This window comes from Triturus cristatus, chromosome 8 (genome assembly GCF_964204655.1).
Source record: "Triturus cristatus chromosome 8, aTriCri1.1, whole genome shotgun sequence".
NCBI classification, from domain to species: Eukaryota; Metazoa; Chordata; class Amphibia; order Caudata; family Salamandridae; genus Triturus; species Triturus cristatus.
Genome location: NC_140591.1, coordinates 1,112,061,351 through 1,112,084,242, shown reverse-complemented (window position 1 = coordinate 1,112,084,242; position 22,892 = coordinate 1,112,061,351). Strand labels below are relative to the sequence as shown.

Below are 22,892 nucleotides of genomic sequence, written 5' to 3'. Positions count from 1 at the left end.
CACCTGTATCGGACAGTCTCTTGGAAGAGATGGAGGTTCCCCAGATAATGCATACAAGAGAGATTTTCCCCAGTTGATGGAGTAACCCGAGAACCTCCCAAAGGATGTAAAGATATCCAAGACACATCTGAGTGATTTTGCGGGGGAAGCAAGGTAGAGCAGAATGTCATCTGCATAAAGGGATCTTCCCATTCCGCTGACCATCGTAAGCCCCTAATTGAGAAGTCCCGTCGAGGCCAAAGGATCCAGTGATAGGGCAAAGAGCAGAGACCGATAGTGGGCAACCCTGTCTGGTTCCCCGACCGAGAACGAAGGCTCCCGATCGTTTGTTATTGACCACAACCTGCGCAGGGGGAGCGGAATAAAGGAGCCTGACTCATGAGATGAATTGAGGGCCAAATCCGAATTTCGAGAGTACTGCAAACAGGTAGGGCCACTCAATTGTGTCGAAGGCCATAGCTACATCCAGAGACAGAATGACTGCATCCTCCTGTCTCGTTCCAGCTCTCTCTATCACCCCATGCACCTGCCTCAGATTTAGAGCAGTATTGCGGTGGGGCATAAAGCCTGATTGATCTAGATGTACAAGGGAGCCGAGCACTCGTGTAAGACGGGTGGCTAGAAATGTAGCTAATATCTTAGGTTCAGCGTTTATCAAGGAGATAGGTCGTTGGGATGCGCACTTGTCCCTCGGCTTGCCTTCTTTGGGGATGACTACAATTGATGCGCGCTGTTGGTCTGGTGGCAGCTCTCCCGTTTCTTTGCAATCTTCGAACATGGCGCGCAAATGTGGGGCCAACTTGTCGGGGCACATTTTGTAAAGCTCAATTGGCAACCCATTGGGGCCCATCGCCTTGCCCGGCTTGAGATTTCTAATTGTTTGCGCAATTTCGTCGTTGGTCACCTCACTGTCCAAATAGCTCCGGTCATCATCCAAGAGAGACGGGAGTCCGATATCTTTGAGGAGGTCAGCCGAGTCCGTCTCTCCGAAAGACGACTGCGATTTATATACTTCGGTATAATGTTGTTATGTTGTCAGATCTAGATTTGCGATCCCCTCAGAAGCCGATGACAGATCCACCAATTCCCCTAACTGTAGCCAGCAACAGTCTAAGGTAATAAAACTGCTGCTAGGCCCAGCTCGGGGGAAAGGGGAGTGGGAAGACTAACAAGAGGCTGCCTCAGGTAATGGTCTTCAGTCTCAATGTTGTTCTGGCACCTGTAAATAAGCACAAATAATTATTGTTGCCCCTAACTCAATATTGACCTTATATTTGATTAATTCTCGATCTCAAGTTACCTTTTACACTGAGGGGGAAGCTCCTCTCTAATGAATAGTGTGTGTATTCTTTGATTGATTGGAAGAACCTCTGGTCAATCACATCCTGTGCGTTGAATGCAGTTACTATCTGAACTCCTTCGAAAAGTGGTATAATTGGAGTTCTACGTTGAACGGTTTAAAATGTATCTATTCTGTCGCAGCTGAATCCTTACAATACTGTCTCTCACACTATTCAATTGTTCATATAGTTTCTTGAAATTCCTGGCTGAATATCGTGGCATCCACAAGGAATGCTTGAAGCTGGTGACACTGTACGCTGCTCTAAACTGCCAAGTCTTTTGAACACTGCACTCTGTTGATTTGGCCTTAGAACACTGTACTCAGCTGACTGCTCGCTGCTGACTGGCTTCATACGCTGCATGCAATTTACTGAGGAATTCGTCTTAGCCGATAACGTTGCCTCAATTGCTGTACATTGCTGTAAGTCTCTGAACACTCTACGCCTCTTGCTGAAGGATTAACAAGAATGTTGTTGCGCGCATTCAAACATCAAAGAAAAACTTACTTGGACTCTGGAGAAAACTTCTCTTCACAGAAGTTTTTTCTCTCTCACCCACAACTCGAGCTCCACGAAACTGGAAGCAATCTCCTATAAATAGCCGACTACAGTTCCTGGGAGAAAACGGCAATTCTGAGGAGAAGGAAAATACAACAACTCAATTTTATCCAGACGCTTAATTTCTATTAAGAAGCGTCGTGAGAAGCAATGGTCCTAGAGCTCTCCTGACTAAATACTGCAGATATTTCCTATGAAGAGAATTCAGTCAGAGCTCGGGAAAACGCAGTTGCTCCTGACTGAAATCAGTTGAAGTGCGCAGCGCGTAGCTCGCGCAGGCGCATTATTCCTGTTTGGGAGTCTCGAGTCCTAACAACTAGACCGAGAACACAAACAGGAAGTGGACTTCCTCTTGATGCACCGAATTTGCGGAACTTGCAACCTCCGTAAAATGGACTGCCAAGCTGCTTTCCACACTGGACTCAGCCATCGCCAATGTGGATATTGCTTCATAACCAATCTTTTCTGGATTTTGTTTTATTAACACAAGCGCTTACAAGGGGGTTCTTAACAAATGTGCTGCAAATTCCCCAGCTATAGCGTCCGGTTCTGTGACCTTTGCTCCCGAAACGGTGATAAGTTCGGGAACAATGTGGTTAGCTCTATCCCTCTTATCCAGCCAGGCGAAAAGTTTCCCCGCCTTGTCTTCCCCATTCATACACTCTACCGTCTCTCTCTCCTCCCCAGGTCTTAGCACGTTCTGTGGCAAGGGCCTTATACTCATCGGTTTTTAATCGCAAAAGGTGTTCAGTGTCTGGGACATCCTGCCTCGCCAAACTCCGCCTCCAGGCGCATTATGTCTTTTTCAACCTCTTCAAGCTCCTTAGTGTTTTCCTTCCGGACCCCAGCCAGGGAGAGGGCAGCCCCTCGTATGACGGACTTGAATGCCTCCCACAGCATCTGAGGGGAGTCCACCGAACCCATGTTCTCACAAAAATAGTGATCTGTCGCTTTCTGCAAGTCCCTCCTCACCGACGGGTTACGGAGGTACCAAGGGTTGATCGGCGCAACCACATCAATTCGGCGATCCCCAAGTACTATTCTAGTCCATACTGGTGAGTGGTCAGATATGCCCCTCGCCAAATGGCGATCGTCTCGTATATGGAGCGACTGAGAGGCTGGTAAAGTAAGTAGTCAATGCAGGAGGAGCTGTGATGGGCTCCCGAGAGAAAAGTGTATTCCCTGAACCTGGGGTGGAATGCTCTCCAAGCATCAGATAGTCCGAATGCCTCAGTAAAATCAGGAAGCCAACTATTCAAGGGTCCCATAGTGCGTGGGGGCCGACAATCCAGATTCCCGGATAGTACCGCATTGAAGTCGCCTCCCACCAGGAGAAGGCCCTCCGGCAAAGCAAGGAGCAGCGTGCCCAGATCTGTGAATGTTTGCGCCTGCAGTCCTGGTGGTGCATATACCGATTCACCATTCTACCCTCCCACTGCCCAGTGATTGCGATATATCTCCCACGTGGATTTGCCTGTATAGATTGGGGTGAGAAGGGAAAAGAGGGCTTTGCCATGATGCCTACCCCCTAAAATCCACTAGTAAATCCAGCGTGTGCTAAGGGCTTGTATCCCCATCTATTTAGGGCTTTGCACATATTCCCCACCAGGTGTGTTTCCTGAAGGAGAACCACTTCCGGGGAGTGTCTTTTGATATATTGCAGAACCACCGTGCGTTTCACCTTATCCCCCAGCCCATCAACGTTCCAACTGAGCAGAGAGAAACTTTTATCCCAGTGTGACTCCATTGTGAAGTACTAAAGTGGAGCCTAACCTCACAATCCTTGATGAAGATGAACCCATATTCATATCCATACACTTTGTTTAAAGCCGATTGAACAATAAAAAACAACTCCGACCCCCCCCCCCCCCATCTCTTCAAATTCTGTCCCAACACGCCCCTCCCTGCATCATGGGCAAGGACCAGCCCATCAACAAACTTCGCGGAGTGCCTGTCGCCCCAGAACTAGTAACATTAAGTAACTGTGGGGGATAGGGATTACCCCCCCCCGAAATACAAAAAAGACATCACATCAGTCCTGTTTGAGGCGAACACCCCAGGGCAGCGAGTAAGGATATACTGCTTACATCGTCAGCATTGTTCAAGTCCGCAGTGAAATCTCACCCGCCTGACTTGCTGCAGGACCTCCAGAGCTCCACAGGACACAGCGCTAAAGTGAACCACTTTCAAGCCCATACAGCACCCATGATGTTGGTCACCGGGCTCAGCGCGGGGAGTGCTCTCCGTCAACTCATGAGCTCCAGCCAGTCCTCCGCCACCTGTGGCCGATCAAACACCCCACCCTCCCCCCCGGCACCCAATGAGAGCACGCTCCACCACAAAAAACTTGGTAAGTCCCCTCGGTTGTAGATGTTTAAGCACCAGGTCCACAATTAATAGGTCCGGCGTCTCCCCCTCCGATTTTTCCGGAACACCTATGATGCGGATGTTGTTTCTCCGCAAGCGCCCCTCATAGTCAACCAGCTTACTTTTCGGAAACTTCTTGAAGGTGTGTAGCGCCTGGACCTCGGACTGTAACTGTGAGACGTCGTCAACCAGACTCTGAGTAGTTATCTCCAGCTGTTTAACTTTTTCATGGGTTTTAGCGAGATCCGCTCTAATCCGGGTCATCTCCACTGTGATGGCGTCAGTGCGTTGTTCCATGGCGGTACGTACTCCTGCAATGGCCTCCATTACATCTTTCAGGGATATTTCAGGGGGCGTACTCTCCGCCCCTCCAGCAGACGCCAGCCTGGCCGGTTGCTCGGGGGTCAAGCTCTTGGGGCATGCATATTTGTCTGCTCTGTTGTCACTTTTGTGCCCCTACAGCTTGCCATCGTGTTGCTGTAGAGGGCTGAGTAGTTATAGGCACCTTTGTCCATCGTGCTCCCAGCCAGGACAGGCACCGGAAGGATGCTGACCAGTTCGGGAGGAACCAAGTCAATAGAGCATACACCGCTGTCGTGTCTCTTGAGGGTTCCCAGGGGTTAGGGTGCAGAAGGAGTTTTTCTTCGTGGGCCTATAGGCCCAGGGCTTTCCAGCATTGGTCACACAGGGCAATTAGTAATGTAGCACTCTTTTCCCGGCCCCCACTGATAGCATGCGGGGCTCGCAGCAATCTCCGGCCGGTTCCAGGAGGGATATGTGGACTCTCTGGGGCAGATACCACACCTCTGCACCGCTGCTGCCCCCACTTCTGTGCTCCGGGAGTGCAGTCAAACGTGCCCCCAGCCGCAACCACTGTGTGGTTAGCTGATCCACGTGAGAGGGCTTGCCTCTTTATGAATGTCACCGTGTCTTTGCCTCTTGGAGGCCCCAGGGAGTCACACTCCAGATAGAGGGTGTCCCAACTCCAGTCAAACAAGGCATTCGGCGATGCAGCACTGGTCCTCCGCCCCCACTGACAGCCTGCAGGGCTCACCTTGATCTCCAAACGGTTGGCTCTGGTCCGGTTAGGTGGGCTCCTCGGGCCAATCCTGCACTGTTGCACCTCTGTGCGCTGCGCTGCTTTACTCCGGGTGCGCTGCCCCCAACAAGCGCCCGGGGGGGCGCACGCTGCACTTCCGCGACTCGCGGACCAGGCCTCGACCTCTATTTGCTGCGCGCCCGCCTCACTGCACCCTCAGAGCGGCCCAGCAATCACTCCAGGCCGTGGTTCTTGCCTGCGTGCAGGCCTGAACTCGCCGCAGGCCGTACTCCGTCTTCTTGCCACCCCCGACTATGGCGGGACCGCTGGAGGATGTTGCGGCACGCGGGGCAGTCTATCCCACAGCCGGGACACGGATATTTAGGGCGGATGAAGGGGTTAAGGGGCTAGGCGATGTGGAGCTTTCCTAGAATGTGGCCATCATGGAGACTCGCGTAGCCACGCCCCTTCCACCAAATGTTTGATGCCTATCTGTTTAAGTATATTAATTCTCTCTGCTCAGCTTCAGGATACACAAATTATGGTTATTACATCTGTTCATGGTATTTCTGGTGCACCTGTTTCACACTGCCGGTAGTGGTCCCTTAAATCTCTTTCCTTCCTGAATTGCCATCTTCACACTTAGTTCTCCAGGTGAGACCAAACACGTCTTACACAATTGCAGCACCATTCTTGTTTTACTAAGTAAATCTAGTTTTGAGTCTCAACTTTCCCCAGGCTGACATCACTCAAAAATCCTGAGCATCTGCGTAAACCTATTATTGCACTTTATGCCTTTACCTGGTGCCATGTACGGCTTGAAGGCGACAATGGGTTATCACCTAAAATACTGTCGAACAACTGTCTTAAGACTGCTTGTTGGCCCCTTTATTATTTTCCCTCTATATCTTTGATTTACTAATGGTTTTGACTGCATTGGGTGGAGATGCCCTGAAGTTAGATCACAGTAATATAGCTCTGTGCGGACAACATTGTGATTTTGGACCTACCTCCAAGAGGGCATCAGAGTTGTTTTGATTGTCTGCAGAACTTTGCTGATGGTCATTATTTAAAAACTAATATCAATACGAGTAAAGTGATGATGTTTGTGTTAACGGAGGAAGACATCGTAAACATTTTAAGTGGCTATTAGTGTAGGAAATTTGCTCTCTATGTAGTTCACCAAAACGAGGTACACTGTGCAGAGAGCTCAGGCAACCGTTATTGGTTTACAGACGCACAAATAACAATCCTAAATGCTCTCTTTTGTGGTAGTGTGGGTGAGCAGTTTAGGCTTCTCAGACGGTAGTTCTAACCATTTGTCGAAATAAGAGGCAATAAATGAAACATACCTAAAGTATAAATCCGAGACCAAGTTGGAAAAATAACACCTATATAAATTTTGATACCAAGAACTTTGTATACAGGTAAGTACTTTTCAAAATATCAAATTTTCCAGGTAAAAGTAAAATGGTCACTTAAATGTGTCTTCATGCGCCAATTCGTTTGTATGGGAGAAGAGGCAAATGTAGCGTACAGTTATTTGCGTTTGGTTTCCGGGGTTCCCTTCAGGACTCACTGTGGCAGGGAGCCACGGTTCAAAGAACCACCTGCAATTAGTAGTTACATGCTCTGGAGTGTCTGAGTGCAGAGGTGGTGGGCGGGATGGTAGCTGTGTGTGCTATGCTGGGGGTGAGGGGCATCTAGAAACAGCCTGCAGAGGGGGTCTTGGGGGACAAGTCTCGCAGCTCCTAATGAGGTGCTCTGATTGTGAGGGCCCTAGGCGTCAGCAAGCACAGTCAGTTCTTGAGAGCCAGTGCTGGGGCACTCTGGTGCAGAGTGGTAAAGTCTGCTGGGCTTGAGCATCACAGGCATTCATGATTGTCAGTCTCGCTGGTTGAGCGTGCAAAAATTAGGACAGCTGGGCGATTCCGGAAGTGGGCCTTGGTGGTGCTTACGTCCCATGACGGATGCTCAGTCTTGGAATCGTTTAAGTTCGGATTGGCCTCAGACAGGCTTTGGTTGTTGCAAGGGGTACAGTGTTGGTGCTGTGCGGCTTTTGTTGGTCCTGGTGTCTTCTCACTTTGTGGGGAGACGGATCTGACCTCCTGGAGCATGGCGACCTCCTCTTGGATAGCTGTAGCATCGGTAGAACCGGGGAGCTGCAGTACGTTTAACCGCACTGTACGGTTTTGGTGACTGCAGGGGAGTAGCTACTCTACTCCAGTAGAGTTCTTGGGTGGTTTGCGAAGCACTAGGAGTCCACCGTGGTTCTTGGTGACTGCACAGCAGCAGAACTAGTCGCCTTCTCCACGATTGTCGAGACAGGTGCAGGTAGGCAGGGTTTGGTGGCAAAAGTCCACAGCAGGTCTTAAGTTCTTGTGTCAACGGCTCTTTGTCTTCTGTGTCTGTCCAATCTGAGTTCCTGGCATCTGGTATACTACCTAAATTCTTAATTTAGGGGCTTTAAGGGGAGTGACTGGTTCGGAGCCAATGAACTACTTACCTGTGAGAAAGAGCCGGGGGACCATTCAGCGGAGGCACTGAAGGAGTTAACTTCCTTCGGTCCTTCTCCTCTGCAGGACGAAGAACAACCCCTTCGGCGCCCTAACCAATGGGAGACCGCAACGCAGAGACCAGGGGCGGAGCCTAATATAGAAAGAAATCCCGGAAGACGCCGGAGTGTGCGTGTTCGAGAGGTTGGAGGTGGAGGGAACAGACCAGACCACTCAGAAGAATCGAGGACAAGAAGTAGACGAAGCGGCCAAGAATCGAGGACGAGAAGCAGACGGAGTCTTCAAGGAGCGAGGACGAGAAGCAGACGAAGTCTTCAAGGAGCGAGGATGAGAAGTACACGAAGTATCCAGGAGCCGAGGACAAGAAGCAGACGAGACCCGCCATCGACGGGACGAGAAAGAAGCCACCGAGTGGGAGGTGTGGACGGAAGACTGGTGGACACCCCCGGAAGACGCCATAACACCGCTGTAGCTCAGGAGAGCTGCGGCCCTCGCGGTACGTGGGTCGGGGCAAGGGCCATAGCCAAACGGGAGGGGAGCGGGTGGTGAGTCCAAGGGACTCCGGGATTCACGGATCATTCACAAGGGAAAAAGCACGATATGTATTCTTCATCTCCCATCACTTCCCTCTCACAAGACCTCACTAATTTTTCCGTTTTTTTCCTTCTCTTTTTCTTGCACTACGAGTTGTATAACCATGACTACCTGAACCAGCACGAAACGCGGGGAAGGAGCCTATTTTCTTGTAACAATTTTCATTCTTCTCCGTAGTTCTAACAAGCATCTTTCAGGGGCACAAGCAGGGAACCACCCTTAATCTTATTTTGGTCGCATTAACGGTGACGGCACCATTGCACTGTATGATACTTAGCCGAGAAGGAAGAAAGAAAAGAGGACATATGCAGTGACCGCCTTTTTTTTCTCTTTGTTGTTGTTTTCTTTCGCCGGGGTTGTGCCACCGCCGTCTTAAGAAGAAGACGACGAGCAAAGCCACCATCGCCAGTTCCCTGGGCGTACCCAACAGCCATTTTCCATCATCCCCTAACTTACCACATACCGTCAAAGTTTCTGTATTGACCTGGTACAATAAATGAAGCCATCATTCAACCGCCTCCAAGGCCTCCTCGCTTTATTTTCCGCCCATCCCTCTCACATTACCTTTAGGACGACTACACCCCCCTATATGACAACTTCCTCTGGGAAGTGGGAATAACCGTGACCCAGTTAACCTAATTCCACCAAAAACCAAGATCGTGGAAATCTCCTTTGTGTTCACATAAGGTTGCCCACCTTAGGGGTGGTACACATGACCACTTCCTATGGGAAGTGGGCATAACTCTAACCCAGTGAACCTAATTCCACCAAAAAACAAGATGGTGGAATTCCCCTTTTTGTGTTCACATCAGATAGCCCACCTTAGTTGTGGTACTAGCCTAAGTGTAAACACACCTCCTGACAAGCTGATTTTCCCTTCTGTCCTGGAGCAAAATGGGCCCGGGGGGAATCCGGGTCGCATATCAAAGGTGGTGAAGGTCTTTGAAGCCTCCCTCCTTGATATGCTGATCACTAGTCATCCTGCTTGGAGGAGGGGACAATATGATCTCGCCAGAGCAGTAATTGTTTCTGACCTCAGAGATCTGGCTCTCCACTCCAGGGGGTCAGAAACTAGTCTGTGGTGGCTGGCTGGTAAAGACCAGTCAGCTAGCACACTAAATTTTGGTAGGGCTCTATGGTGCCCTTTGGGTACATGTCCTATTAAACCCATTATTGGGACCAGCATGGGTTTACTAAGACAAGGTGTTTGATATCAAATACCATAGGTTTCAGTGAAGCCATCATGTGGCTGGGGAACCCGTAATGACCAGTGTCCAGCACATGCATTCCAAAATAGCTTCCCTGGTCACTTGTACTGTCCAGTAATTGAAATAGACAACACATGGGCATATCTGCTCTTTCAGATATATCCTCACTTGTAATATAATGCACCCTGCCTTGGGGCTGTATGGCCTGCTGTAGGGGTGACTTACAAAGATTCAGTGGGCATGGCACACATGTTTTCACTTTGGAGTGCACCATTTTACGCAGCCTGCATTGGCAGTCTGTATGAGTTTGGTGCTGGGTCCCTTGGAGTTGCACAATACATGCTGCATCTCTAAGGAGACCTCTTTTATACCCATGCCCTAGGTACCAGGATTGCCATTTACTAAGGACTTAAGAGGCACTAAAAGCCTTGCCCACTGGCATTGGGGACCTGGTTAGTAGGAACTCAGAGTACTTCAGTCAAATATGCATCAGATACCAGGCAAAAAATGGGGGTGACCATGTCAAAAAGGGGCACTTTTCTACAATTCGGTACTCAGGACTTTGAATGTGTTGATACATATCCGTATTTGGGCAAAATCTTTTCTGCCAATCTTTCTATGAATTATCACATTTTGCACTTCTCTTGGAAAGTGATGCCACATACTAACGTGTTCCTATCAATTTATAGGGCTCTAGACCCTAGACACTTTACAGGGAGATGATGTGGCACAGCAGCCAGAGCTGCTGACTCAGGAGCTGGGGATCTGGGTCGAATCTCTGCATCGGCGCAACGTCATGTGATTCTGGGCAAATCACGTACATTTCCCAGTGCCCATGCACAGCCCCAGGATAACCTCACAGGTGATAAGCTGCGCTATATAAATCAACAAAGGTTAACATTTATTGCTTGTGTGTAATGCAAAAATGAAATCGTGGTTTTGAAATATTGGAACTTTCTCCATAAAATAAATGGGAAAATATTCTAAAATGTGTAACTATCTCACCAATTGAAGTCCTATGCCTAGAAATGAGGCTTCTGAGCATTTATGTCAAGGGGCTGTCCGCTGTCCTTTGTTGGGGCCATAGCCTTTTGCTTAGTATAAAGAATTCCTTCTGAAGCCTACTCTGTTCAGAAGCATTTGACAAATGTAGGTCCACCAACTCGTTTCTTAAGAATTTTAATAAAAGACTACAGCAATATTGCATGAAGAAGTCTGAGCTTATGGCAATGTCTCGCTTAGCACTTAAGAACTTTCTAAAACATAGCATTAAGATTACTTCAAGGGATTAAGCTATGAATGTTTGTATTGGAGAAGAGGGAGGTAATTATCTCTACATGTCCTGGGGCTCACAGTAGAACTTGGAGCACGGACTTTGTCGTTTTTTTACTATTGTTTTGATTGAATATTTTGCCATTAAATATTATTACAGGTGCACCATTGGGCGTGGCACCAGAATTTAGGTTGCTTAACCTCTGTGGGGTTTCCATAGAAACTTTAAAGCATGTTTTTTGTACGCCCCGCATTGTATATTAACATACTATATTTATTGAAACAATTGTTTTTGAAATATGAAGAACACTCGGCAAAATAGGTCATGCAACTTTGATTTAATCCAGTGAATGAAATGTGGTATAAACTTTTTACATTTTTTAAATGCTTTTTAGATTTATATTGATTATGTAATTTGTATTCTATCTAAAGTGGATTTTATCGTAGATCTGTATCTTATAAGTACAAAAAATGCACTTCTTGTGAATAAGCTCATTACAAGCGGCTTAATTTCGATAAAAATGTTGACTTCAAACTTCAATACTAGGGTTGTGTGCTTTGTCGCTAAATATCTCACTTACTATGGTAGTGGGCTATAATAACTTTTCTAAAACTTATCAACAGATATGGTTTGAATACTTTAAGCAAGCCCGTGGTTACCAATTACATGTGTATGTCGTGGATCTAAAGTTTAATCTTGACAATGTTATCAAATCTGTTTCTTTATACAGCCTGGAAAGATACAATCAAATCAATATTGAAATCAGTTTGGCTATATGACTTTGTTGTGTAGGTTTAGGGAACAAAGTGCACTTGTTAGCGCTCTTAATTTGTTGCAGTTTCGATTCGCCATATCCACATTGGTCTTTTTTTATATATATCATGAGAGACAGTTTGTGACCAAACCATGTGAACAGTTACACCTGTGCTTTCGAGTTATAAAGTTAAATTGTAATTATTCTGTACACAAACTGCATGCGAAGACGATCATCTGTGGGGAGTCACAAGTGAGGGGAGCTCAGTAGAACAGTGTTGTCTCCAGATTACTGTAAGTTAAGTAAGAAAATGAAGCCAGTCCACAGCACCTTCCCCAATGTAGATCTGTCTAGCAGTACTGTGGAAGTAAGTGTGTGTGTATGTATATATGTGTGTACATGCTCTGGAAAGAGCGAGCAGGTTTACAAACAGTCATTTTAGTGGTACCTGCACTTAATACATTGCTCTTAAACATGCAGATTTGCATGCCCTATTTATGCTGTTGTAACTGAAAAGTGTTTAGTGTTGCTCTCTGTAAATCTGAATGCACAAAGATGAAGCACTTGTACTTATGTTGCCAGATACCCAACATTGTTAATAACGTCTTTCAAATTTAAGCAAAAGTTAATCTAGTTTTAAAGTAGGTGTGAACACAATTGTGAATTGATACCTCTCAATTACCTCATACGTTTTTAAAAATCTTGGAAAAAGTTCACTAAATTTACAGAGTGTTTTTATAAACTGAACGAGAGACCTGCAGATTCAGTTTTTGATGAGTTGGTGAACCTGTAGATTTACTTTTGCTTTAGAAAAATTCAGGAAGTTTATCAGAAACCTTCTCGAAAAAATAATGAAAAATGTTAGAATTTCATCAAATTGCCGAAAGATAAATTTTCAGCACTACAGTAGGACGAATTATACTTTAGCACCAACCTTCAAATAAATGTATTTTTTTAAAACATTTTGGCTGGCTTATTAACTTTTTAAGGATACCCATATGTCCGATTTCACAGTTATAATTGTAAGTGCAGAATCGGAGTACACTCTTTTCCCTCATAGAAGATAAACCTTTTTACTATTAGCGCCACCTTATTACTTTCTTTCATCAGTCTGGCATGTCATCCCAGCTTACTTTTCACAATTCATTCTAAGTGTGCATCTTCTAATATTGTGGTGAGGTACCTCTGTTTGCAGTTAGATCAGAGTAAAAATGTCTCTTGTTAATCTGCCTTCTTTAGGCATCTACAGCAAATTTCTTTATTGACACACCTGAACTTTGGAGTACCCCTTCTCTGCGCATTTTGCTCTTTAACACTTTTACAATGGCTCTGAGAATCCTCCTGCTTGTCTTAAGTTCCAAATTTTAATTTGATGGTGTCATGTATAAAGGCGATTTAAGTTTGTATTGTTCTGTGCATATTGATATTATAAAGACTATAGTAGTGTATTTTTATGTCCAAAGAAATGTACCTTTTGGTTCTTTGCTAGGCAGGCAAATATATTGGCACCTCTACTTATTAATTTTGAAATCTGCATTTCTTGTAGTAAGTGCACTGAAGTTGCCGCCACTCTGTCTACTGATTTGCTTATTAAATGTTGATCTTCGAACTTGAAAATGTAAATTCATTTTAAAACGAGTATATTTAAAGTATACTGGAGTTTAATAATGAGTGACTTTGTATTGTTTTTTAAACAGCTATTCCTCTGCTTGAGATATAAATGATTTTTCTTTGGCTCAGTTTTTCTGTTGAAGATGTACCATTTTTGTTTTCTTTCAGTTTGCAATGAGTGCAGTTGATAGTAATGGAGTATGTACCGACGTCCCGAATGACTCGCGTCTGCTGGAGAACATGCATGCTAGTCCTGATGCCGTTCTCCACTGTGAGGGAGTAGACCTTAAGATACCAGAACATACAGTACCGATGGAGGAAGACTCTGCAAAGAGAAATGAATTGATTGTTTCAGCATGCTGTTCCCAAGAATCGAGAGAAGAGACACCAGGTCGTGAAGAATCCCGCATTGATCCTCCCGATGGCCAGCAAGATCCAGAAAATGACAAAATTAAAGAAAAGACATTAGGTAAGCTCTCTGCACTCTGTCTTTAGTTACTGTGTGTACCAAAGACTTACAATGTAGATGTGCTTCAACAGAGTAGAAAATACTACAAGATTCTAATTCTGAATACGCTTTTTCGTGGGGGACTGAAAGGTAGTTTTTATTTTTGTACCTAATAGGTTTCCTTTATTGGCACCTGTTGGTTTCCTGATGGAGAGAGTGCTCAATATGTAAAAGTACATTTAAAGGTATGCTGGAAAGCTTGCAGTGACCTACTTTGTGGATGCAGATACAATACATTAATGTCTGTCGCCATCCTCGGTTTTCACTAGTGGTGCAGCAGATCTCTGCATTACAGGCTGTGCTTCCACAGAAAATTTGGTTGACTTGAAGGCTCAAAATAATGGCAGCAGAAAGAAATGATTGTCCAGTCAAATAATTGCTTTTATGAAAAAAAGTAGTCCTTGTATACAAACGCAAAGAAAATATGACATGCACAAACTACCCACAGTCCCACAAGGTCAGGGCTCTTGTGTTTTATAGGCAGGTCCTTGGTTCCCACTACTCCCTCGCTAGCGGTAGTAATAAGTCCTCATTCACCATTGGCGACATTCAGATTAAGCCCCACTATTAATCAATCTCAGGAGTCCCACTCTGACTCTTTATTAAAGTCAGAGGTTTTCCAGCGCCAAAGAACTATATAGTAGGCAAGTTCCTACTGATGTTGTCTTGCCCATAAATCCATCTTAGCCAAACCAACATTATCTGAGCCATCAGAGACTCGAAGTTAGCCCCTTTCGTCTGCGCAGGGCGGGCAGCAGTTTGCTGTTCTCAAGTTCCTGACATGCAGTTCTGTGGAGACAGATGCCAGCGGGTGAGGGGTTGTCATCATGCTCTGCCTATGCTTGGTAAGTTCCTTGGGACCCCTCAGAAAGGGGGCAGGGGTGGCGGGGGAGAGGCATTGCCACACTCTTGGTTTCTTTGTTGAGGCTTGTCCCTGTTTTGGTCACAACGGTATACTCCAACTCCTTTCCAGGCCCTTTCCTTGTGACCTCTCTCTGAATCAAAGAGCCCCATTAGAAGTGTACTGAGGAGCCTGGCTTTCCCTTCTTATAGTGTGCCCCACCCATTTCACAGGAATTCAGTAATCCACAAATCTGTCTGAGAGGGATTCCTCTACCTCCTCATGTTCCTCCAGTTAGCTCAGGGACTGCCAAAAAGGAACCCAGAATTATCCATGTATTTTGTCATTCACAGGCGCACGTAGACCCAGCACATGCACTTAACATACATGTGCTTCACAGAACCGCACTATCCCTGCATTGTATCATTTGCCGGCAGATGTACACCCAGCATATGTATAACATTCTGAACTGATGTAGGGCAAGGGTGAGTTAAGCACAGAGCAACAGAACATTAAATGAGTGAGCCTGTAGGCCTCACATCAGTGACACAGGTAAAAAGGCATGTTCACACCTACTGATTACTACATTGTATGCTGCCACCACCACATTTGTACTGGTAAATGTAGCCTTTCACATCTGAGGGTGGTGCTTTGGGCCCCCCTCCTAGTCCAAACAGAAAGCAATGTGGGAGACAGGGCTGTCATGCCCATGAAATTAAAAATCAGAATTAGAGATCCAGGCATCCGTACAGTTGGGGCACCACCATGCAATGGTCTTTTCCATCCCAATTAATCCATTCTTTGGAAGTGATAGGTCTTTATTTTATTAATTAGTTTTCATAGATCTTAGGTCAATTTGCGATAGAGTTTCAGATGTAATTATTCCTAGTAAATGGCTAGGGCTTTGGCTTTCTTTTGGTAACCTGGCCATTAAGAAAGGTGTGATTGCTCCTTGTAAGCCAAACGTTTGTGATGGCCTAGTGTCCTAGCTACATAAACCCTGCATTTGGCTAGTTTTATTGAGTATAATACAGACCGGTCTGAATTTGATGCAGGAATCAAGAGTGAACAAAGCAGTAGAAGTACAATGTGAGAACTGTGCGGACACCCTTGGCTTATCCGAGAATTCAGACAACAGCAACATAGGTATCTTTGGGATGAGTCTCAAAAAATGTAAATGTAAAAATTATTGTTTTACGCTCAAGTTTGTAGTAAACATCTGAATTTTGTAATGCTTACGGTGGGTTTCAAGATTACTTCTATAAAGGTGTAACAACAGATTCCATTGAGTAGTTCTGGAATACATTTGTGCATTTTCAGTTCGTTATATCTTATTTTTGCAGGCATAAATTTATCTTTTTGTATTTAACCTTTTTATCACGTTTGCTATAGTGACGGTTTTGTTGCAGTGTTATAGCAATCATTCAAATATAAATTTGAATACTAATATTCATACGAAAGACACTGCCCTGGGTGATTGGGGTTAGGGTGAACAGAGCCTCTTTGGTTTACACGGTCTCATGGCAGTTGGAAACGGACTCTTGAAAGGTGGGGACTGTACATACAGGGTGAGTCAGACTCTCGCCGATAGAGATGCGCACAGGGACACACAAATGGACACTGGGCAACTGCTATAGGGAAACATGGATCGGTTGTGGAGACATGCCCATTGAAAGGAAATTGATATTGGAGGTTATGGACACACAAAGGCAATTCAGAGTTGCAGTTGAAGACCAGCATTGGCAAAGACACCAGCGTGGCTGATGTTCAGCATAGCTAAAATTTAGTGTCGCATCGTGAGGTGGAGTTGTGTGGTGTCGGGGTGGAGTGGAGGGTTGTGGGGGTAGGGTGGAGGGTTGTGGGGGTGGGGTGGGGTTGAATGTCTTGGAGTTGTAGCGCACTTCCATTACAGACAACACATTTTTAATTGAATATTAGCATTACATTTGTCCAGACATACAGTTTTACTGATAAAACTATCACAAACGATAATGGGTTGCAATAGGCATCACCTAGTGTGTTGATTTGCTTTGAGAGAATTAAAATATTTGTTTCCATCATACTTCAGAATTACAAAAGAAAGTGTTTCATTTGTGCTTTGCCAATTCAGAAATATTTGTACAGTTAATTTACTGGCATTTAAATGTGTTGTGTGCTAGAAACAAATAACACCCTACAGCCTTTTCCACCCCCCACAACCAGCACGATTGTCACATATGTCCTCACTTTGCAGACTGAGAAAAAAAGTAAACGCACCCTCCATCGGAAGACCGAACCTAACATTTGACCTGTCTTTGAATGCACAGCATATGTGGCAAGATAAAAATAAAATTTAAAGACCTGTCAATTGCTTATTCACTGCTGAACTCTGACAAGATTATTTTGCGGGTGCTTTAGCACCCCTCGCCCCCGTACTTCAAGCGTCTGTGGCATGGGAATGAAATAGACTATAAGGATTGTTTGTTATGCTTTTAGTAAACAGCACTGACCAAAATAAACAAGTTCGTCAACAGTACATTGTTTCTCACAAGCATGCAAGATTAGTGCAAAGATAAATGGAATCAGTCAAGCATAAAGACAGTAGGCAGGAAACCTTTTTCAAGAAATGAAGTACGTTTTCTGCGTCCTGGAGTAGCTTTCAAGGGACACCACTGTAAACACACACTCTTGTGGGGTGTCTCACGAAAAGTAGTTCCCAGTAACGAGCACTCGTGGAAGAATGCGCGGAGCCAGTCAGAGAGGTGGGAAAACGGGTTATGCCCCGCTGGAGGGAGTAAAACATTCTGGACAGCCTAAAACCAATAAAGCCAGCAAATAGAAAGCAAGCTAATGTGAGTTACAAAACACAAACCAGTGGTAGCAATTGAAGGATTACATCACTAGTGAAGCTTTCAGTTGTGCACTGCCTGATAGGCTTCGACCTAAAAAGGATGTCATTGTCAGACCAAGGCAACTGCTTCACATGGAATATACTTCTGTTAGCATCCGCATTTCATTTCTAAAGTGTGACATTACATAAATTTTCAGATTTTTTGTAAATGGGCCTTTTGAAGGGATCTAGAGAACACTCCATGAGGCTAAATAAAATGCCTTGCAGCAATAATTGGTGGTGATTTTATTCAATTTTTATGCCAGTTTACATTCCAACAGAAAGCCTTTGTCAGTGTTAATATTCCATACTGGCTCATGAGACAGAGAATCCATCATTCGGTGGACTTATTGCACTCTTTTCTAGCCAGCTATTATTCCATCTAAGTTAGCCACAAATATTTGACAGGTTTTTCAGTTGACAATGAATCCAGTTTCTGATCTCATACAGTATGTGTGTATCACCCACATCCACAAGGCAGGTGATTCTCCTGCTTAACACTGGTGGTGCTGGGTTGGAAGAGCAAACAACTGCACGGGAGCTAGGCCTGACAGACATATGAAAGCTAGTGAGGTGTGCGCAATACACTGTTCGGATTTTCTCGATTGGTCACCTCATTTGCTTTTTGCTGATATTCCTTTGTATGTGCCTGAATTTCATTTTGCTGCCTTTCATGACAACCATAATCTTTGTGTTCTTACCCATAGGCCTGAACCACTGTCTATCCACTTTGTGAGATATATATATATATTCACTGAAAAAACCATAGGTTTCACACATGTTATAGTTAGCTGGACATTTTACTGATAAAAAACCAATGAAATTCCCCCGTTATAGTTAGTGCAGGCAACTATAACTCACACGACCGCAATCCTCTGCTGATGCTAATACTGTATTTAGACACTTATTTTCCCATGTCTTCTTCCATTAAATTTTAGCTATACATATATTACAAATATTTTTTTTTCATATAGACGCATATGTCATCAGCAGAGGATTACGGTCGCGTGAGTTATAGTTGCCTGCACTAACTATAACGGGGGAATTTCATTGGTTTTTTATCAGTAAAATGTCCAGCTAACTATAACATGTGTGAAACCTATGGTTTTTTCAGTGAATTTGCAAGGTTTTTTAAATGCTAATTCCTAACTATAACGTGTGTGAAACCTATGGTTTTTTCAGTGAATTTGTACGTTTTTTTAAATGCTAAGTTACTTTACGCCATTCGTGGCGTGCGCGCCCACTTAACGCAGTTCGTGCCGTGCGCGCACGGTGCGCTTCGCGCACCGCGCGCCCACTTTACGCAGTTAGTGCCATGCACGCTCGGTGGGCACGCGGTGCGCTACGCGCACCGCATGCCCACGTTACGCTGGATGGGCCATGTACGCACGATGCGCTTCGCGCACTGTGCGCACATGGAGGACATATTATGCGCTTCGTTGTGAAAGGGATTCTTTTATTTTTTCGTTACTTGATTATGCAATGCACAAAAGGTGCCCTTTGGGTACCTTTTGCACACGGGGTGGGGAGAGTGTGGATAATTTTTTTTTTTTAATTAATTTTTACCGTACGCGTACGGTAAGCGTAATCGGCGATTTTTAAAAAAAAAAAACAATTGAATTTTTGGCCTTGGGAGTTCTTTGGGGACACCTTCATCAAGGCTAGGTGGTTAGGAGCTGTCTAAACAGCCCCTTTACATGTTTTTTGCCTTTGTTTTTCCTCCCCCCCCTCAGAGTGCGAGAGAAAAAATGGCGGCCGCCGCTTCCTGGTTTCGACCGATTCGAATGTTTACTAAGATCTAACAGCCAATCAGAATCGCGCTCGCGCACGTCACCGTTCGCGTACGGTAAGCTTACCGTAAGCGCACGGTAAGCGCACCGTAAGCTGCCACAGATATATATATTGATTTAAATGCTATTTTCTCAGGAACTACTGAACAGATTTACACCAGACCTACAAAAGGCACTTCCTTGACCTGAGGACTACCTCTCTGCCAAATTTCAAGTAACTCTGTTCAGCCGTTCGGGCTGTAGCTGTGTCTAAAGGTCCTATGGAAAAATGCATGAGAAAAACGCGTTTTGGGACCCCCCTTTTTTCTCAGCCCCCGCTTGACGAATCCCCCCGAGACTTTCAGGGTAGGAGCGTAGCGCCCCACCTATTTTGAAAATTTCGCGAGGATTCGTCGACCGGCGCCAAAGTTATTCCAAATACAATGTTGAGGTTTTCCTATGGAAACAGGTTCCTAACTATAACTACCTACTGGCGACCGCCAGTAGGTAATATATATATATATATATATATATATATATATATATATATATATATATATATATAATTTCGCAACTTTTTATTAATCAGTGCCGAATCAACAGTACATTGATATTATAAAATACAGTTCAGCATCAATCATTTGGCCGGAATTTACAGTAGTCACATCAGCAAACGAATAGCATAATCAGTCTTATCTCAGTAGTAAAAAATCCTCCCCCCAAACCCATATTTCTCTGAAATAGTTGTTCATTATGCACTGCATCCCCTAATCCGCTTCTATAAACCTTTGTACTCCTGCCAGCGTCCCCCGCCCCAAGACCTTCTCCCACTTACTGGTACATCCTCTACTTAGATTGTATGTTCGGCTTGCCAGCACCAATCAAGGTCATCCTCCCAGTCAGCCACGCTTGAGGAAGCGACCACCTCCACCCCGTGCTATATTGAGCTTGGCCGAAGCCGAAGCTCTGGCACCAGCCAGATTCTTTCATACCTTGGCCAGGTTTCAGCATCAGAGATACGCAGCAGGTGCCATTTAGCTTCTGGAGGGACCTCCAGACCCACAACCTAAGCTATTACCCATACTACTACCGCCCAGTATCTTTGGATCAGCGCCACAGCAGGTGGCAAAATGTTCCCTCCTGTCCACATTCCCGTTCACATAATGCATTTTCAGACTCTCCCTGTGTGATATAACATTGGCCTGGTATAATAAGTTCTGTGCAGAATCTTCAGTTCTACCTGCCTAAAGCGAGATCTTATGGCCACCTCCCTTGGGCCCTGTGTGGCCTCTACCCAGTCCTCATCATCCAGAGGGTCAAGATCTCTTTCCCAAGTTGCCTTCAAAAGCCCCAGTGGATCCTGGGAGTTATTCACCATTTTTTTGTAGATGGTTGAGATTGCCTTGTCGATGAAGGGGTCCGTCAACAGGCGGTCCTCAAGTGGGCTTGCTTCGGCCAACAACGCTCCCTTTCGGAGGTGACCCCGCAGTGCATGCCCAATCTGTATATATCGAAACCACTCTGTTTCCCCCAGTTCGTATTTCTGTTGCAAAGGATATGTATGCCTGCCCCCTCCAGACCTAACCCAGCCTTTCCAGACCTATTAACTTCCATTTCATGAAGCCCCGTAACTGCCCCACCCCATGAAGATCCCTGTCCCAGAGTGGTGTCATCTATCAATTTACCCTCCCAACCCAGAAAGTTTGTGGCCTTCCTCCTCGTCCTTACCACAGTCTGTGTGTGGAAAGGCAAATCCTGCTCCATCTTTCTTCAAAATAGGAGAGGAAAGTATCCCTGTAGCCCATTGCCATTCTGTTCGCTCTAAGAGCTGGATCCTCTCGATCCCCAAATACCTGTCGTTCACCATTACCAACTGGGCGGCCCAATAGTATTACCTAATATCTGGCACTGCCGGTCCACCCTCATACAGTCCTCTCTGCAGCGTTTGTAAAGCTATAAGGAAAGTACCACTGCTCCACAACAATAGTCTTGGTTCCGAGTTTATCTTTTAAGAAACAGTCTTGTGGGATTCAGAATGGTGTGTTTTGTAAAATGTATAGCACACATGGGAGAGTCTTCATTTAAAAAATTGCCGCCCGTCCCATCTGCGTGAGTGGAAATGTCCACCAATGTTGTGCATCTCTGCTGAATCGGTCCAGCTGCTTGGCAAGGTTCTTAGTGTAAAAGGCTTGTCTCTTCCTCGTCATGTACACCCCCAGGTACTTGAAACCAACCATCTCGATTAGGACCCTACACCTAGACGTCAACTTTGGTACTGCTCTCACCAGTGGGAACAATGGGGACTTTCCCCATTTGGTTCGGTACTCTGAATAGTTCCCAAATGTGTGCAAAATCTGCAATATTCTATCCGTTGAGTGCATTGGCTTTCTGACAAATGCAGGACATCGGCCCCGTAGAGTGAGATTCTTGTACCATTTCGGAGGGCAAACACCCGGGATATCGAGTTACTAACCTGTACTCGTGCCAGAGGGCCTGAGTAAAGGAGCTTGATCCAACTAATAAACTTGGCTTGAAACCGAGACGTGTCCGTTCCGCAAATGAATAACACTATTCCACACCATTGAACGCCAGTTTTGCGTCCAGGGACAGAAGTGCCTCTGACTCTGTGAAAGAGGTTTCCGTCAGGTGCATGATCCCATATAATCTCCTCAGATTAGTCATGTCCTTCTATGCAGCATAATTCCGAATTGATCCAGATGAATCATTTATGCAATCACTATTCGCAAACGAAGTGACCGGGCCTTGGCCAATACTTTTGCCTTCATAGTTAAGCAGCGATGTGGGTCTATACGACTTGCAGTCCCTCAGTGGCTTGCCCTCTTTAGGGATTACTACTATGACAGCAGTTTTTTGGTCCTCCGGTAGAGTACCGTCTTTCCTAGCCAACTGAAACATTTAAACGGCTCCATTGGTAGGCTGTTGGCGCCTTCCCTGACTGCAGGAATCGCGCCGCTGTGCTCAGTTCCTCTGCTGTCAAGGCTTCTTCTAACGTTCCCCGGTCTTCCTTTGTCAACTGAGGAAGAGTCGGGCCCCTCAAAGTCCTTACAGTCTTCACCTGACATCTCAGACGAAGAAGTATATAGAGCCTAATAATATGTTGCGAATGCCTCGGCGATCGCCCTTCCTGTAGCATGCTGCTTCCCTTCCCCATCCAATATTTCTTTGACCTATCCACGACTTTCTAAACACGCTAGCAATCTACTAGCCTTGTCTCCAACATCGTATAAGCGATGATAGGTGGTCAGTGCCTGAGCCCGAGCACTATTTTCCTTCAGCGTCCTCCGCTAGTGCTGTCGCAACATCAACTGATGTCCCAGTGAGGCTTGTGCATGGCTTCGGATCACCGTTTTACGCACCTCCCATATCACTGCAGTTGAACTCACTGATTTTCTCTCCGGTTTTCTTGAAAAAATAAATCTGCCCCCTCTATTGCTTGTTTTAAATTTCTTATCCTTCAAGAACCGTGGGTCAATTTTAGGGGTAGAACATGGTCCCTAACTGGACCATTGAAAAATATTTCAACCGGTGAGTGGTCTGAGACTCCTCGCGGCACATAAATGGCTTGTCTGAAATCGCCCAAATGGTTGGTCTGTGTTATCAAATAATCTAAGCGAGCCGGGCTCC

General features: G+C 45.5%; 1 protein-coding gene across 2 annotated transcripts in view; it reads left to right on the top strand.

The window, feature by feature from the left end:
- TXLNG (taxilin gamma) overlaps positions 1–22,892 on the top strand; it is a 172,324-nt gene that overhangs the window by 37,068 nt on the left and 112,364 nt on the right. Inside the window, exons 1-2 of one of the 2 annotated variants that reach the window (XM_085622677.1) lie at positions 10,312–10,484; positions 13,429–13,729. In XM_085622677.1, coding sequence (XP_085478803.1) covers positions 10,458–10,484; positions 13,429–13,729 — 328 coding nt within the window. In that variant the 5' untranslated portion in view covers positions 10,312–10,457. Of the gene's footprint in view, positions 1–10,311; positions 10,485–13,428; positions 13,730–22,892 lie in introns of those variants that run through there. The other variant, XM_085622676.1, reaches the window with a different exon arrangement.